This window comes from Rhamphochromis longiceps, linkage group LG9 (assembly GCF_057381845.1).
Source record: "Rhamphochromis longiceps isolate RC_006_pf linkage group LG9, R_longiceps_female_GT1.1, whole genome shotgun sequence".
Taxonomy (NCBI): domain Eukaryota; kingdom Metazoa; phylum Chordata; class Actinopteri; order Cichliformes; family Cichlidae; genus Rhamphochromis; species Rhamphochromis longiceps.
The window spans coordinates 31,648,086-31,667,226 of record NC_140565.1 but is presented as its reverse complement, the minus strand read 5'-3'; the positions used below and the strand labels follow the sequence as shown (position 1 = coordinate 31,667,226).

The 19,141-nt window shown below is 37.6% G+C and overlaps 2 protein-coding genes across 5 annotated transcripts; both read right to left on the bottom strand.

Annotated features, from left to right (window-relative positions):
* Positions 1–1,695: 1,695 nt before the first annotated feature.
* On the bottom strand, positions 1,696–9,380 carry LOC146662585 (V-set domain-containing T-cell activation inhibitor 1-like). Its single transcript, XM_085417574.1, has 6 exons — positions 8,977–9,380; positions 5,432–5,749; positions 4,634–4,912; positions 3,561–3,656; positions 3,440–3,474; positions 1,696–3,145 (listed from the first exon to the last, which is right to left on the bottom strand). Exons 1-6 carry the CDS (start codon positions 9,041–9,043, stop codon positions 3,143–3,145), a joined length of 798 nt encoding a protein of 265 aa, XP_085273700.1. The 5' UTR covers positions 9,044–9,380; the 3' UTR covers positions 1,696–3,142.
* A 1,493-nt stretch (positions 9,381–10,873) lies between these two features.
* Positions 10,874–19,135, bottom strand: LOC146662584 (programmed cell death 1 ligand 1-like). Of its 4 annotated transcripts, none has more exons than XM_085417567.1 (7): positions 16,911–19,134; positions 15,404–15,712; positions 14,961–15,248; positions 14,672–14,760; positions 14,507–14,575; positions 13,869–13,975; positions 10,874–11,298 (listed from the first exon to the last, which is right to left on the bottom strand). In XM_085417567.1, exons 1-7 carry the CDS (start codon positions 16,978–16,980, stop codon positions 11,295–11,297), a joined length of 936 nt encoding a protein of 311 aa, XP_085273693.1. In that variant the 5' UTR covers positions 16,981–19,134; the 3' UTR covers positions 10,874–11,294. The 4 variants fall into 4 exon arrangements, with proteins under 4 accessions (XP_085273693.1, XP_085273692.1, XP_085273691.1 ...); XM_085417566.1 differs by lacking the exon at positions 10,874–11,298 and adding an exon at positions 12,899–13,759 and having other exon boundaries at positions 16,877–19,135; XM_085417565.1 differs by lacking the exon at positions 10,874–11,298 and adding an exon at positions 12,899–13,759 and having other exon boundaries at positions 13,869–13,966; positions 16,911–19,135.
* Between the last annotated feature and the right edge of the window lie 6 nt (positions 19,136–19,141).

The following is a 19,141-nucleotide window of genomic DNA, read 5'->3' as shown; positions in this document are numbered from 1 at the left end:
CCAGTAAGTAGTGAAGAAGAAGAATCCATTTAAATGCTTTTCATACTTTTCTCACAGAAATCTGATGTCAACTGAAATGCGGTGCTCAAACGAAACCAACATTTCTCCCGTGGAGATCTTCAGAACATCAGTGGATTTACCCTGTTCAGCTCCATAAATACATGGTTTTAATTTGAACCACTAAACTTTACATTTCAGCTATAATAAATTAGCTGAAGAAAAACAACAACAATCATTATTGTTGTTGTTGTGTCTAACTGTATTAAATACCTCTGAATAGCATTCAGTCCAAATAGCTCTATATCAAAGAAGGGAGGATGGTAATTAATTACAACAGAACTGTGTCACATTTAATTTTACTTATTTTTGGCTTAAAATGCTAATTAGTACTAAGACCATAATTACTGTCTACATAGCCTGCTCCCACACTCCAGGAGGAGCCAGAGAACACGGAAATAATGAAATGAAAGCATTATGAGAAACGATGTAAAGAAAGACATGTAAAGAAAAACTGTACAGCTGGTTGTACAACAAGAACTGCTGCCTGATGTTTGCCACCTAGTTTTCTAAGGAACATGTAGCTCTCGCTACGCAAGTATGCAGGAATGTTTCCGGCTTCGTGCCCACGCCGACTGAACCGAGAGGTTTCCTGGTTTGTTTTTCTTAGATGTAAACCACATAACTGTGAAGAGATCATTGCAATTACAGTTTTTCCCAATTGTTTACACACATTTTCTAAAAGCATGCCTCATATTGTCATATTGCAAGAGTTGCAACTGCAACTACTAGCCTACAGTAACAGTAGGGTTGGGTTGGACTCCTTATCCTGCTTCCCTCGTTGTCATTCCATGAACAAGGACATGGTGTGCAATAGTTGCCTGAATTTCATCAGTAATGACTTCTCTTGGTCGTCCTCGCCCCTCAAACGGACTTTTATCCTGTTCAGTTGGTCTGATTAAATCATTAGAAACACGCCTGTTCAATTGTTCGTTGCTGTGTGTAAAAGATGACAGCTGTTATTCAAGTGTTAAATGTGTTTATTGACTGAGCATGTGTTTAAGGTTTTGAAAAAAAGAGTATGAGTTTTGCAGATTGTGCCTAAGACCCTGAACAGTGTTTAAGGTTTGGACAAAAGAAGATTTTATTCAACTACTAAGTTTAGGCCACTGAGAATTTGGTTTAGAGAATGAAGTTTAGTCTTTTCGGAAGTCAGTAATGCCTCACTCACCTCTTCTTATCCACTAGGAAGTAACAAAGCTCATCTAATTTAACCTGCCTTCACCTAGATGTTTGAATAACTTTGGTCGGACAAGCTTTAAAAAAGTTAAAGATCTATGGTTATCTCTTACAGTTTGAAAAATCTTAACTAATCTTCATCACAGCTGTGTTAGTATAAGAAGGTTCTAATATAATCAGTGGTGTTCAAAAAAGTAAAGGCCACTGATAGGAAGCCTGTAACCTACATGAGGTCCTAAATTTCTCTAAATTAATTGTTTTTAATTGTTCTAAACTGCTGTAGTTCCTCCCTTGGTCCAATAAACTACATTTTGGAGTAAGTCTGTCTTTGTGTGTGTTACTGTGTTCGTCTTTTAGAGAACAAATGAGCAGATGTTGCTTCCTGCAGGAACTGCAGAAACCATCTTCAGCTACTAAACATGGACTGAAAAAAATTGTTCTTAATATATTTTAGTCAAGTTGTTTATTTAGTGAAGTTTCTTATGCATTATATACACACACACATACACACAAAACATTCATTTTCGAGATGGCAGCATTTGAAAAGACACAAGAACCTACGAGTTACTAGTTGCTGCTCCTGTTGTGGAAGTTTCCATTTAATAAAGCCTGCAGACAAACGGTGGATTGTAGCTAACATCCTTTAATCAAAAAAAGATCAAAAAGCCAAGCTTGGTGAGAGAAGCCATCACTGGGGCAGACAGTCAGCAGTGTCTCTCCCTGAGCCCAGCATGGCCCTGGGTTAAATACCCCCTACAGGAACAAAAAGCAGGACATAGCTGCTTCAGACCATCGGCCTTTCCCCCAAAGAAAGGTTCACACTCCCTTGCTACCTCTCACAGTCGTTGAAGAGACAAAAGACTCTTCCTGTGAAGTTGTCTGCTTCCACCAACAATCACCCGGCTGTTCAATGGCATGAATGTGTGAGACATTGAGCCATACTAAAACCCAGTGGCACCAAGGCATTATACAGTAAAATAATACATGAATAAAAGAAATTCCTCTACACTGCTCAGGTCTTTCTCTCACCCACCTTTTATTTTTAGCTGCCCTCCGAGACACAGCAGGTGAGATCCTGTCCTGGTGACAGTGTATTTTTACTACAATACAGTACAAATCCACCTTAAGATGTTCTGCGTGGTTCTTCCAGCAGCTTGACGGTCTCCCCTCTGTGTTTATTAAATGCCAGATGACTCAAACAACAGCTGCAAACTTGATCATCTCTGAAGTTTGAAATGATGTCTGCTGCACTTAAATTAAACGGTCCCTCATCTCAGCCCATTAAGGACTGAAAATAGTTAGTAGCTGTAAACACTGTGCAGGATGTCAGTTTCAGACATTTACATTTATATTAAACTGCATAAAACAAATCAATCATATGTAAACACAAATAACAAGAAAAAAAAAGTATCTCTCACATCATCTAAAACTGTCTTCAGTGCTTAATATCATTTTTTCGTTCCACAGTAGAACACATGTTGAAAAGCTACCAGCTCAGCTAGTAGCTAAACTCAAGTTTATCAGCAGTTTTTGACAAATAAATCAAAGCTGCCTCTGTGACTGAGACTCTTCTTTTTTGCAACATTCTTCTTTGTGCTGCACAACCAAAAATCAAAGGTCCAGAAGGAGGCATATGAAAATATTTAGGTTATGACCAAGAATCAGCATAGATGAAAACAGAATTTAAAAAAAAAAAAAGTGTCCTTGCTCCTCAGTGCACGTATGAGTAACTAAGTAACTCATTTGAATGTCGTTTTCAGCAGGTTTTTCACTTATGAAAGTTTTTGCTTTACTGAGCAGAGATCCAACACTCAGGAGGGTTCAGTGCAGGGCTGAAGCAGAGCTGCTGGGGTCTGCCAGATGTTTCGTGGCAGAGCTTCTATTCAGCTCCACCTTAAGTTCAGTGTCACTGTCAAAAAGATGAAAAGAGACCATTTAGAAACATGTCATCATTATGAATAATAAAAAAACATATACAGTCAAAAAAAAAAAATCACCACATCAATCTGAATGTGCTTCATCTGATTTTCTGTTTTCATGTCATGGATGTTGTTGCTTCAGTCTGACTCAATACTAAATCATTTTGACTCGACAGCAGTTTAATTTCATTCATTATAGACATCTGGTTTTATCTCCATGACCATAACACTGTTTTCAAACAAGTCATTTTTTATTTAGTGTAGTTCAAACAAGATTTACTCACGTATGTGTTTTGTTGGTGTTGCTCTGAGGAATCGACTTTAGAAAAAACAAAAAACAAAACATAATCAGTATAAATAACATGAACAAAATGAACTGCAAAGTGAAGGGAGAAAGTCATTTACCTTTTCTGCGTTTATACAGCATGAAGCCTACTGCTGCTACTGCCCCTGTAATCACAATGCCTGTAATCACTCCTGCTACAGTAGCTCCTGAATTACCTGAAACAGAAGAAACAGAATCACTTAAAATGTCTTTTGGCTCAAACCTCATCATGGCTCTGAATGGGATAAGCACCCATGTCCCACTACATCATCATTATTATTATTTTTGCTTTATCATCAGAATGTGGTTTAATTAGAATAATATTATTAGAATATAATGAAATCAGAGTTTGTGTTTAACTGCATAAAACTTGATAAAAACGTGTAAATAACACTAAACTTGATCATTAACCGATTAAGGTCTAAACTGTATGTGAGAACGCTGCATTGCACATGTATGTTAAAGAAAATTGACCCCGTAACACAAATTGCGGTCATAAACATTTTGTACTTCGTAGTTGTGAGTTTTGTAACCTTGTAAACCAAAATATCTGACAATTTTATGTCTGTGCATCTATAGATGAGAATTTGTGTTTGTAAAAATAATTACACAAGTTACAAATTGTTTTTTGTTGAGGTCTGGTTACAGATACAAAGCAAAAAACTACGTGTACAACTGTAAAAAACTGTAACTTGTGTTTTACAAACACACACAAATTCTCATCAGGACTCAGTACACATTTGATTTACAAGTTCAAAATATTTATGAGCACAATTTGAGCCCATATGTAACACCGATCATATCATGTATCACACTCATACATCATATTTGATAGATGAGATTTTATGAGTTTTCGAGAGTTCAGAGAGATTTTTTTTCCTGATAAAACTGAATAAATTACACAAAAAAAATCAAGATGTAGCCAAAACTATACAATTAATTAATTTCTCATTTTTTTAATTCCAATTACAAACAATGTGAATTTATTATTAATCTATTTTGTGAATCATGGTTTGCAGAGTTAAAATTGATTTCAACACTCTGTGTGGATTTCCTTCTTGTATGACAAAACATTATCTGATGTCATTTTAGGATTAAGGTAAATTTAACATACAGTACATCATATTACAACATTATTGTCTTCACTGCTTACTTTGTTTAGATGAGGTGGAGGGCCAAGTTACACTCCTCTTGCTACGGCGAGTGCTGATGGTGCAGCTGAAGGTCAGATCAGTTTCGCTGTCTGAAGGTGTCACAGAGCTATTGATGTTGTAGAGGTGTTGCTCAGTCTCCTGCATCCTGGTGTTGCACTTGCTGTTCACATTGGAGGGAGGACTGGTGGACCAGGTGAGCTTAGGTTCAGGGTAGATCCCCTCTGAGCAACAGGTGAGTGTGTTTCCTTCCCGCTGAATGTCGACTTCATGGACTGGAGCTGCAGAAAAAAGAAAAGAAAGACAGAGTTTATGTTCACATATCTTTATGGGTTCTTTTTTTAGCATTTATAAAGCAAGTACGGTGAAAAAGCTGAAAAGGAGAAATATAGTCAAGTGTTACCAGTGCTCGATTTTTCTACACCGAATGATGTATTTTAACTGAACTTTTTATGAGCAGGACATCTTTGTCATTAAATCAAGTGTTTCATCCAAAGACTAATTGTAGTGCTTTTCTTTATTCTCATACATTTTCTGGACTGCATCAGTAGCTGCATTTTCTTTGCAGGTCTTTTACTTGCAGATATATACTAGATCTAACGCCATGACCTTAAACTTTATTCACAGTCAATACATACATGCATGGTACATGATATTGTTTTTTATTTATATTTTAACTAGAGCTATTTCTGCAAAAAATATCTGAATATAAGTAGAAACATTTATACATACACTTGGAGAAAATGATAAAGATTAAAAACATACATTTCTTTAAAATGAATGCATTGTGTGTCACGTACCATCCATTTTTAAATTGATAAATGATTCTTTGATTCCATTTTCAGTGCTGGTGTAGCACTTGTATCTCCCTTCATCCTGAACCTCCACCTTTGTCAGCAGGAGTGAGGCGTTTCCTGAGGAGATCTGGTCGCTGAACAGTGACGTCCTGCCTCTGAAGCGCTGGTTCTGCAGTCCAAGCTGGTCTTTGCCTTCATAGAATGAATGAACAAAACGGTTTCCTGCTGATTGCTGGAACCAGTGGATGATGACTGCAGTGCCTCCCTCAGAGCTGCATGGCAGCATGCAGGTCTCCATGAAAATGCAGGACACGTCGGTATCTGCAACAACAGCAAGAGACACATGATCATAAAGTAAGATCTGCAGCTCAAAACATTTTTAGATGCTTTAGAGTGAAAATTGGTGCTGATAAGTAATGTTTTATTGAGAGTGGGATAAGCAAATGCATGTATAGAATTAAATGTCAAACCTAGTAGTCCCCCAGAAATAATATAACCCTTCCTCCACCACCAAATGTCTCTGAGCTGACAGGACTACAGCCGTAGTACAGACTACTACTGACCCTGAAAACAATCTTACTATGCCACGTCGACTGGTTTCAATTCCTCATTTGATAATTTCTGAATTATACAAGCCATTCCAATCCTTTCTCCTCCCAGCTTGTGTCTTTTTTTCCCATTAGCTCAGATTTAGTGGGAGGGACAAAGATACAAAGATGGAGTCAAAGAGAAATGTGCAGTGAATGTGCATCACAGGTGAAGACGATCATGGACGAACCAAAGCAAGAAGCAAAAGACAACTATCAAAGTAAAACAGGAAATAGGAAAAGAAAATACTTAAAGGAGGCTCGGATGGATGAATGAGACAACATTCAAGGAAAACTCAGACGGACATTAGAAGGACTTCAGACAAAACTGAGAGCAACACCAGAGACAAATAAAAATCAAGACAGAAGCTGAAAACAGAAAAGTATCTAAAACAAAAAATCATCAGGAGCCCAATAAATTTAAACATGAAAATACAGTAAATTACAAAGCAAGAATTGTAAACTGCAGACTGAAGACTTTCCCTGTGCCACAGGCTAATGTCTCTGCTCTTTCCAGCTGACTCCAGAAAAACAGTAACTTGGTTTCAGTTAAACAGGTTCTCCAACAATCTTTTAGAGTTCTTAAGAACAGATTTAATTTACAGCAGTGATGCCAAAGTCAGCGCATCATTTTAAATGTGTATGTAGTTTGGTTTCTCTGTATAACCATTTTAGTTATTTTACCAAGTGACCTTTGACCTGATTTATTAAAAATATGAGACGTGTGATAATGTTTTTAGAGTGAGGCATGTAAAGGCAGGGATGTTTTTGTTTGTTTCCTTGTTGGCAGAAGGTTTCGTGTTGAGCCGACACATGGAAACATTGCTTTGTTGCGTTGTCCAAAACTGATCTTAGAAAGATTGTGTCCCTGTGACTCCAGAGGAAAACATCTGTCATGACTGACTCATGTGGGTCTGAGTGAGGCACAGGGATCAAGACCAGCAACCTTAAAATGTGGATCCCAAAGATCGAGCACCATAAATTCTGTCATTTCAGTTCCCATAGGGAATAATTCACAATCATTACTACTGGTTCAAATTCATTGTTTAAATATAATGAGTATGAGAACGTGTTCATTTCTAAACTTACTGATGTCTCTATTTGAAAAATAAAATAAAACTTAGACTTCATTTTTTAATCTCCATTTTCTACTGAAAAGCCCATCGATAACTAATTTAATTTCTTTTTGTAACAATAACAGCAAAAATGTAAAGGACGCTCATTTCGAGCCAGAACTCTGAACTTCGATCAAATTAAAGGAACTGTTATTAAAAGATGTTTCTGTAAGAGAGCGTATTCCTCCCTCGACAGACCCAACACCACGGTTCGGATAATGTTTTTCGACTTCTCTAGCGCCTTTAACACAATCCAGCTGAGAGAGAAGTTGGAGGCTATGCAGATGGAGGCTCCACTGGATCAGCAACTACCTGATAGGCAGACCACAGTTTGTGAGGCTGCAGAGTTGTGTGTCAGAGAGTCTGAACAGGAACATAGCAGCACCCCAGGGAACTATTCTGTCCCCTTTCCTCTTTACCATCTATACATTCGACTTCAAGTACATCACATAAACTTGTCAGATGACATGGCCATTATTGGAAGTGTGGAGATGGGAAGGGAAGAGGAGTACAGAGGACTGATTGGTCACTTCGTGAGGTGGTGTGACGTGAACCACCTGAAGCTGAATGTGACCAAAACAAAGGAGCTGGTGGTGGACTTTGGCAGAAACAGATCCTGACCCTTCCCTGTCTGCATTGGTGGGACTAATGTTGAAATAGTCACATCCTGTAAGCATCTGGGAGTTCAACTGGATCACAAGCTGGAGCGATCTGCCAACACGGACGCTGCCTACAAAAAGGGACTGAGCCGGCTTTGCTTTCTACTATGGTAAATGGTCTGTGTTTGTATAGTGCTTTTTCTAGTCCCTAAGGACCCCAAAGCGCTTTACACATCCAGTCATCCACCCATTCACACACACATTCACACACTGGTGATGGCCACAGCCACCCTGGGGCGCACTGACAGAGGCGAGGCTGCCGGACACTGGCGCCACCGGAGCAGTTTCAGCGACATGTTCCTTTAACCTTGCTGTCTGAGGGAACGTTGCAGGAGGTCGTTCCTTTCTGCTGCCATCAAACTCTTTAAATCATTCACGTGGGTCAGATCCACACATGTGGACCAGAATAATCCCACCTCAATGCACCCTGTCACTTTTGGACACCACGACACACACACTTGTCCTTTTATGTTAATATACATGTATATTTATACCTATATTCATCTATTTATCTTTATATTTATTTATCATTACTCTATGAGTGTTTGTTGTTTATTGTATATTTGCTGCTATGACAACTGATTTTCCCTCTGGGATTCATAAAGTTTCTCTGATTCTGAAGTGTGACAGCCAGCCCTGATCTACCGTATATTCTCCATTTTCCTGTCATCAGCAGGTTTTAGATGTAGATACAAACTGATTGTTTAAACCACATTCCCATTTCACTGAGAGTGATAATATTTAATAATAAAGTTTTCAGGAAAATAAATCACAAACATTATTTGTCATGATCCTGCTCTGTGACCCAACGTTTTGAGTTTATCATTGGCTATTGTGTTGGCAATTATATTTTCTGCTTAGTTTGTTCCTATTCTTGTCATTTAGATTGCCGAGACTTAGTCTTATTTCATGTTTGTTTCTATTATATTATTCTCGGGCTGTGTTCTCAGTTCTGCTGCCTCAGCACAAATAAAGGTTCATTTTCTATTTCTAAGTTCTGTCTTGGAGACATTTGTTGGTTTCTGGTTATGACACTTCTGCCTCTCCTCACACATTCAGCTTTTTTTGGAGTTTCTCTCGTTGCACTTCCTGGTATTTGTTTTCTCGAGTAGTTTTTTCAGATTAAAACCAGGTAACTTCTGTTTACACTGGAGTAAGCTAGTGTGTGTAGTAAATGGCTAACTCACCTCCTCTGGTTAAAGTCCACGTAAATGTCAGGAGCACCAGAAACACTGCGCACTTGTTCCCAGCCATGATCCTGTTGTTTTATCCGTTTGCAGGCGCATTAATGTTGAAGGATCTCAAACTCACCCAGCCTGTCTGTCAGGTAGTTCATATTAACGCACTGAGAATGAGGAAAACGCTAATCAAACTTCGCCTGAATGTTCAAGGTCAGCACGGAGACACGCCTTACAATAATTAATATTAACAGTTTGTAACTTCACCTGCACTAACGTGCAGAAGAGGCATCTGCTGATCAGCGACAAACCGAGTTTCCGAGTTACAAACAATAAGAAAAACATTTAGAGACGAGTCCCTCTCTGTCGAGTACTGCGCAGAAATTACTTTCGTTTTTATTGAGGGTTGTACTTTGTATCATATGACGCTCGAAGCCTCACAAGCCGCACTACCACGTGACTGATTCAGGAAATGATTGCAGTAATCCGGAGTGAAATTTCACCCGTATGGAAACATTTTCAGCTGATGTCACCTAATAAAATATGCACATAGTTATAAATGAGTATTAATAGTATTTATATAATTAATATAAAAAACGTGGCAAGACATTTATCCCTTGTTCTAGTTTCTTTCTTCTAATTTCCGGTATATTTAAAGGTGAAGTGTTGTTTTAGCTCAACAGTAACACCTGATCTGACATTACAGAGCCCTCCATGAAAACCAGACCAGCTCAGGTAACATTGTGTGGTATGTTTGTATTAAACAACATTAATTTATATTTTAATTGTGAAATTTGTAACTGATATGGAATTATTTGTGTATTTGTTTGTTTGTTTTGTAGTCATCAGTGGAGAATAATGCAGTGGATGAGGCCTTGGTTATTGAAAGAAAAAAAAAAGAAAGCTTGTTAAAGCTCTGAGCACTACTGATGTTCTCCCACAGGACAGGTGTGCATGTGAGCATTTTACCTCATTTCCTCATATTTGCCATTCCAAGACTGGCAAATTATTTCCTTTAGGCTTTGAAAGCTGTAGTGAAGGACAGATAAGCTATAATGATTCAAACCCACAGCCACTGTGTCAAAGACATCTGTAGTTAGTTTAACAGCAAATATGTGAACCTCTATCAACACCACTGCAAGGATTATATGCTTTTTTGTCATTGCAATATTCTAACTGATGCCATTTTGTTTAAGTTGCTGCTGCAGTGACACTTGAATAAATCACTTTTTGTTCACTGATTTTATAGGAGACGCTGACACATGTGTTGGAGCGAACAGGTCAGCCGGCTTAAGGATGATTAAAGAGATGGATACACATATTTGAACAGCACATACCATATGCTCCAACATGTTTATGATCCCAGGGAACCTGCAGGAGCACACTGATGTTGTCCCATAAGAACATCTCATCTGAACAGTAAAAAAATATTTTAGAAAGTCTAAAAGTGCTGTCCTCATTTAATGAGGCCACAGTTGAGCCACCAAAAGTCATTCCCCTTTATCATAGCTGCACCATGCACCAGAGGAGGAAGGAAATGGCCACTGTCCATACTCCAGAGAGTCTGAGGTTAAAGGAGAAGCTGTACATTTTACAATAAATGAGCATCATATCACTGGCAGCGCTGCTCGATCCCTGCTTTAAAAACACAGTCTTCATTAACTCTGGTAAAGCAGCAGCTGATGAGGAGATGCTCACTTCTAAATGTGCTGTTGTTGTACGAAACAGTGCTGCTTCCTCCTCCTCATCGTCACAACTGCGCATATTAGAAGCTTCTCAGTCTGTGCTTCAGAAAGAAATGGACACATTCTAATTATGTTATTGCATTTAGTCACTTACAGCCTGTTTATGTTAGGTAGCAAACTGTGCTGTTGGTTGGACACCACAGTCCTGCAGACGAGGACCAAGCAGCACTCTAGACTCTCTGTGGGCTCCTCCTGTTTGTCTTTTTACATTTTTATTCCTTTTATTATTCAAACTAAGATCAGAGTGGTTATTATGCCGGGTGCTGTGGTGAGGGATAGGTTGGTGAATGAGAGAAGAAGAGCGTCAAACTGCTGCATCTGTAACTAAACACACTCTAACAACAAACAGCACTCAAAACAAACAAACAAACAAACAAACAAAAAAAACAGGACAAGGTAAGCAAACTTTTGCTGTTGTGTGTGTCAGAGAGAGAGACATGTGCGAACTTGTAAAAAACTTGCTGGATAACTTAACTTCCTGAACTGAAGAAGCCTCTTGGATAAGAGGTGAAACCAAAACAAGTCCAGTCATGCTCCCTGAGACAAATCTCTGCACTCCAGTGTTTTCTAAAGCAGGTGAAATCATCTGAAAAAGAAAAGCTTTTTTAATGAATTAAAAGTCACTTTTTATAAGTAACATAAGCACAGTTACAAACCCAGTAACACAAACTCATTGCATCCTTTTTTCCTAATCTTCTCTTTTGATCCTGCTATTGTAGCATAAACACACACACACCATATTTAAAAGGTCAGAATTATTTAGAAGTTCACAAAAATCATTAAGTCATACATTCACACCAAAGCCATGGTGTCATTGTAATCACTCTGCCTGTTTTACATTTATTGTCCACTTGATGGCACCTTAGAGCAAATGAAGCACTGTGAAGCATCAGTGCATGAACGCAACAGGTGAATGGGAAGCTCCAGTGCTTCTTAAAGTTTAAGAGTGCAGAGCAGGTCCTCTCTTGCTCTCTTGCTTCATAGAAAAAGAATCACAACTTGTTGCAGCTCTTCGCAAGCTGCTATGAGGAAATCTCAAACTTTGCCTCTTTAGGATTGCAGCATCGATTACTGCGCATGTTGTAATGTTGATAAGAGGTGGTTTTATCCTCCCCAGTGGACTTCCTGCTCTGCCTGTTTAAATGGCTTAGATAGTAAATTATTATACCCGTTATGTTGTCAATGATTACAGCTGTTGTAATTTAATATTTAAATGAGTAAGTAATAAATCTTATTATGGGTTAGGTTGATGACATTGGTTTGGGTTTTGAATTCAGTGCATGCTTTCAGCTTATTTGTGAATTATTTGTGTCAGTTCTCCGTTAGTTGGTATTTATGTTAATGTCAGCTCTTCTCACAGCCGGTGGTGACTCCACCGTGTCTCCACCATCCAAATCTCCCAATTTATCTCCCTTCAGTGTTTTTGTGGATATCATTTTTGGTTTTGTTTGTTTTTGCTGGTTTTTTGCTATTTTGGACTTTTTTCAGCTTCAATAAAGGTTTACTTTTTGTTCATTGGACTTCTTCTTTCTTCTGTCATTTAGGTCAATACCTGCACATTATGGGAATAATGGTTGTTTGTTGAAGTTTGACAGGCAAGCACATTCTTATATCTCAAATTTTTTAGTTAAATTGAACTTCGATCATTTCATAGCCTCCAAAACAAAATCATATTTACACTTGACTTAAAAAATGTTCCAAATGCAGAATCAGATGAAGTTTCGACAAGACTGTATTTTTTGTTATAAGAAAACTTTTTAAGAAAGGAAATTTGTACTTAAGACTAAAAAATATGTTTAGTAAAGTCAAACTTATTTTACTTTTTTGTTTTGCTAAATACAACCAAATTTGCTATTTAACATCAGGTTATGTGTAGGTGTCACTGTGAGCATGAGAGCCTTCACCAGTCTGTAAGCAGGGTGGGCATTACAATAAACTCAGTATTGATGACTGCATTTACTGCAAGTGCTGTAGTCTCGTATGAGCTCAGTAAGAGTACGAACAACCAAATGGCACTAATGCTTCTAAATGCAAACATTAAAATTTATAAAGTCACTATATGAAGGTGTAGATCTCCAAAAGGTGCATTAACAACAAACACCATGTGACAGTCCCTAAAAACATTAGCAGTAAGAAAAGCAAGTAAGTTTTCAACAAATAATAAAACAGTAAATCATAGTCAGGTCTTAAACATTTTAATATTTGTGAATGTTTTTACAAAACACTGAAGACGTGCTGCTTACAACCTCCAGATTTCAAAACTGTGTTTTTTAATAAAACAAAAAAAACCCAACTAAAACTACTATACAAGTAAACATTTTAATTTATCCATCCATCCATTCGCTTCCACTTATCCTTTTCAGGATTGCCGGAGCCTATCCCAGCTGTCAGAGGGCGAGAGGCGGGGTACACCCTGGACAGGTCGCCAGTCTGTCGCAGGGCTAACACACAGGGACAGACAACCATTCACTCGCACATTCACTCCTAGTGGTAATTTGGATTATTCAATTAACCTATCCCCACAAGCTGCATGTCTTTGGACGGTGGGAGGAAGCCGGAGTACCCGGAGGGAACCCACGCAAACACGGGGAGAACATGCAAACTCCACACGACCTCGGCCTGATGGTGGAATTGAACTCAGGACCTTCTTGCTGTGCGGCAACAGTGCTAACCACCGTGCCACATAATTTATGTGTCATGAAATATAATGAGTGACATTTTCTTTCTGCTTAATTATTTTGTATCATTTTATCGAGTAGATGAGGTAGAGGAGGAACCATACGCTGTAATCTCAACCTCAAAATATCAACGAACTTCACCAACATGTGCAAATTGAGCATTAGTGTCACTGATGGAGAACAGAAAAGACATCAGAGTGTATCAGCATCATTTAATGATACTGACTCAGGTACATTTAACAGATACATTTAAAAATCATTTAATAAATGGAGAGGTCACGTTGTCTGAGGCCGTGTTTCTACAGGATTCACATTTCTGTGGGTTCTGCCGCTGTCTTTGGTAATAAATCATCTCCCTCATGGTCGTGACTGCAAAATGAAATTATAAAGAATTCTGTCCTGAAATACATTAAGAATAAACAAAAAAGCAAACCAAAGATACGCTGGATTAAAAAGAGCGGGCGAGAGAGAGATTTACCCAGGAGCGATCAGTGTTTTCACTTCCTCTGAAGTTTTTTCTGTCAGGACCAAATCGAGTTGACTTGATATTTCTGCAGCATCAGGAACCTGCTGAGCCTGATGGGACTGAAGAAGAGTTTGTCATCCAATAGTTTATATTAGTTCTATAGCAAGTAGTACAGCTATTAAATCATGTACTAAAAAGGGTTTTGTATAAGTTTAATATCATTTTTAAAGGGTTGCACGTTTTCCTTTTCATATGACTTTAAACATTTTAAAATACTTCCACTGTGTTGTTACTCTTTTGCCTTTGAACTTGCACATGTTGGGTTAAAGCATAGAAATACATTATTTTAGGATTTTGTTTCATTTTTATAAGAAAAAAAGATCAACGTTGGACTATTTTTTTTTTAAAACAGAATATGGTTTAGAATTTAGATTACCATATACACTTCAAACATTACAGAAACATAGTTGAAAAGGTAAAAAAAAAAAAAAGCAAAAGAAACGAAAGGGTTTTTTATTTTTATTATTATTATTTATTTATTTATTTATTTATTTTAAAGAATTAAAATGGCTTGAATTAAATTTTGGACGTTCTAAGTAAAGTTTGGTCAGATTAAGGGGGCTCATTGCAACATCTGTGCCTGTCTGTACCTGTAACTCCATTGATCCTGTTTCCACTGTAGGCAGCACACTCATTGGCACTGAGCAGCTCTGGTGCATCTAAAATGTTGCATTATTAATTCAACACATCAACACAACAGATCCCCAAATTTCAGAAGTAGATACCCTTCCTGATATCTGTTTGTTTGTCTTTACCTTACTGTTAAATTTATTGCAGCATATTGGTATCAGGCCTAAGATTACCGCAATCATGATGACGCCTGCCACCATGGCTTTAGCGATGCCTGTAGCAAACACACACAAACACACACATACACAAATGAAAAGTGTTGATTTTACTTATTTAATAATCAATATAAATAACTATAAATAACTATTATATGTATTTTGTTAATAAAAAATTCTGAAGATTTTTGCAGAACATTTTTTTTATTTGGTTGGTAAAAGTCTGACTGACTGACCACAAATCTTAAAACACACTTACCTTCTTTCAGGTTGCGGTTTGACAAAATGGCTGTTTTGTTGTTGCTGCGAGTGCTGACAGTGCAGCTGTAGGTCATATCAGTGAAGTCATGTTTGGTGTCAGGGAATATGACAGAACTCTTAATGTTATAAAGTTCTCCGTTCGGTCCACTCTGCTGGACTATGGTTGTGCTCCTGAAGACGGTTTGACGGCTGGTGGACCAGGTGAGCACAGGTTCGGGGTAGATCCCCTCAGAGCTGCAGGTGATCCTGTTTTCTGCCTTCTCAATGTTGACCTCACGGACTGGAGCTGTCATAAAAAATATACTTTATGAATTATTCACTCTAAAAAAATTATTTTGTCTTGAAATGTTTTTTTGTTTATAAGACAAAGATTGCTACATATCTTCATGCAAATATATAGTAAAAAAAAAGTGTCTTGTGTTTTCTGTATGTTTCTCGTACCGTCCACTTTTAGGCTGATAAATGAATCATTGTTTCCCCCTGTTGCACATTTGTATCTGCCTTCATCTTGAAACTCCACTGATGTCAGCTGGAGTGAGGCGTTTCCGTTGGATATCTGGTCTTTGAATAATGATGCCCGGCCTCTAAAATGCTCATCCTGTTGTGTAAGCTGGTCTTGTTTGGAGTTGTAGGAGAGGATGGAAACATGTCTTGCCTTTAGCAGACTCCAGCTAATAACTGCATCAGTGCTACCCAGGAAACTGCAGGGTAAGATGCAACTTTCCTGGAAAACACAGGACACCTCAGTATCTGCAACACAAAGAGACACCCAACACAGTTCAACTTAGAGGACATTTCTCTGAAATCCAACAATTAAATTAAAAATAGTTAGTTTTTCCACCAGTAAAACCTGGTGTCTGCATTAAACACTATGAAAATACAAAACCAAGCTGGTTGCTTGAATATAAACACAATGCTGTTTGAGTCTGATATAGCTGAAAGATGTGTCACTCTGGTAGCAACATTACATACTCCACATTTTCTCACACAGAAAACAAAAGTATGTGACAGCTGGAATGCACGCCGGCACAAAGGTCAAATTCAAAAACTACATTTCTCATGTGATACCATTTTTAAAGTTTACACTAACACAGTAGGTGAATAGGAACTCGGACTTTGTAGCAAATCACTATTCAAAAAAACGTTATCTTAAGTGTTTAAAATTTAGTTACACGTCAAAAATGATGCACAAGAGATCAATCGCAAGGATTTTCCAAATTTGATGAATAGATAATGATTCTTTCAGCTGCTCTCTTTGCTTCTGTCTCACCATATCCTCCACATCTTCCTTTGAATGTTCTCTCTCTACATCTGTGAACCTTCTCTATGTTCATCCTCTTTTCTTCCTGCCTGGCAGCTCGATATTCAACATCGCTTGTCCAATATACCCACTATCCCTCCTCTACATGTGTCCAAACCATCTCAGACTTGAGTCTCTAACGTTGTGTCAACCTAAGCGTCTGATGTACCCTTTTCTTTTCTTGTCCATCCGGGTCACTGCCAACAAAAATCTTCAACTGTTCCAGCTGCAGCTTGGTCTTCTGTCTTTTGTCAGTGTCACATATCTGAACTATGCATCATAGCATAGTCTCACTGGCATCTCTTAATGAATGATGCACATACAAAATAACACAAATGTGAGAAAAAAAAAGTCTTTGGGCACAAATATCTCTGAAATTTCTGCCATTAAAGTTTATATAACGGAACATAACAGAAGACTGGATTTCTAGACAAAATACTAGTCAAGCAACATCAAAGTAAAAAAAACCTCCTTCAGACAACCATCTATGTAAACTTTCTGAGGAGTACAAACAAAATATTAATACATTTCTTATTGTAATTCAAAATCCTTGTCTAATTTTCTGGCATGTTCATTTTTTCTTTGAATAAAAACCACCATGACCCGAAACACACCTGTGTTAATGACGGTCATGGCAGCCTCCCTCACCTCCATTTGTAAGAGTCCACAGAAAAGCCAGAACAACACACTTGATCCCGATTATCCTGCTCAGTTCCATATTCCTGCTGCTGAATCAAACTTCATAACAGAAGAAAAAAGAAGTCTCTCTTAGAACATGTAGTTTTGGCGTTCTAGATTTCTGCCTCCACGCCCACAGAATGAACTGTTTCTCTTTAGCCTGCCATATTGTTTCCTGGTATGTTTAGATCCATTCATAATAACTACCATGATAATGGTTAGTTATAATGGTTAGAATAAGGTATTATGCATATGTACGCATAAGATAACACCTCACTCAACTCCTTTTATCCACCGACAGTTCAGGATGGTCAAAAACACGATGGACTTGATCCCAGTCATTAGCTCGTTCAGTTCTAGTTGCCTCCCTGTTACTTCATCAGTGTTTGAAAAAAGAACCAACATGTTACTGGCTCATAACAAAACTCATCGAGCTTGTTTGTTTGCTTGTGACGCTGTCAAGTGTCTTCAAACTATGACTCAGGGAAGTGTTTGAAATAGCTAGGTGTGGTAAGAAGAAAAGAATGACTTGTCAATCATCAACTTTTCACAGGAAGAGTCATTCTCTGAAATGCTACCAAACCTTTTACTGCGTCTTTCTTTATTTTAGCTGCTCTCACAATCCAGGATTCAAGTGCAACTGTCCTCCCCTCACACATGCGCACACGCTAAACACTAAAAACATTGATTTCATTTATACAAAAAAAAAGGTAGGACTCCCGAGTGCCTGTGATTACTGATCCAGCATAGGTTACTTTGTAGGTAAACCTTTTCAGTGCATTCAAATCACAAGTGCAGATCACATTATGTTAATCAATAAATATCATTTTCATAAACCAGCATGAGCAACAGTGCAAGAGAATCATGTCATGCTTTTTGTAGTTTTTTAGTAAATCGATTCACAACTGCACACCAAAATCACGTATAATATTCAATCACCAGCCACTCTGTTAAGTACACCTATTCAACTGCTCATGAATGCAAATATCTTATCAGCCAATCATATGGCAGCAAATCAATGCATTTAGGCACATAGACATGGCCATCACAACCTGCTAAAGTTCAAACTGAGAATCAGAATTGGGAGGAAAGAGGTGATTTAGGTGACTGAGTGTGCAAAAAAATAACATTTACTTATTGCTAAAATACAAAATTCATATATTTATTCTTTCATTTTATTACTCAAGTTTAAGAGTGCTTGAGGTTTGTATGTGAGCTAAACTGCTGGGTGTTGTAGCAAACTTTCAACCAGAAGATGTCACTAAAAATATACAACATCTATTAAAAGACAGTTTAAAGTTTAGCTGCTCAGGATCAAACTCCATCAAAGAGTTTTGCAGGTCCTCGCAGAAGAACCTTTAAAATTCACTGATGTGAAGGCAGAAGGACAGTGAGTAGTTCTATCATCTGCCATCAACCCTGCAGGTTGGGGAGCCCGGCTATATGGGAGTCGGATTTTTGTTTTAAAACGTGAAAAAAAGAAAATTTAAAATGTCTGCTGCTTTAGTTAAACTTAACTGTGACAAACACTTTATTTTATTTAATACACATTACAAATAATCTACATCTCTTGTTTTTGTTGTGCTGACTACTTTTTTCTGTAAGTAAGACTCGGTCACATGATAATTTTTAAACAGTGAGATGATGCTGCAGATTCAGTTAATTTCAGTGAATTAAATTACTGAGGTGAAGTAAGTCTCTGCAGTTTTTTCCAGTGATACTGACAGACCAAACAGTTCATGACAAAATAAATTACACACATCTCTAAATCTATCTTCTTCATACTATTTTTTCATGAGCACTGTTTGTTCATAATACAAGACTCAACAGAAAAGTCAGAAAAATGCATTTGATCTCAGTCATTATGCTGCAGCTGCACCAGTGTTAAAAAAGGATCAAGTTAAATCTACTAATGTTTTTCTTTTTTCTTTTTTACTTTTTAAAAATAATTTCTTTTTTCAGACTTCATAACTCCCCAAATTCCCCCCCGTAATTGTATTATTTTTTTTGTAAAATTTGTACTACTAAATAAAACAAAACAAAAACTAAATAATTAAATTAAAGACTGTGCAATCTAGACAGCTACTTTAATGTAGCTTATATAATTATATAATTTAATTCCTCAAATGTAACCACAGACAAGTTGTAATCTTGTTGTTATTTCATTATTTTAACAGTCAGTAAATATGGATGAAATGAGG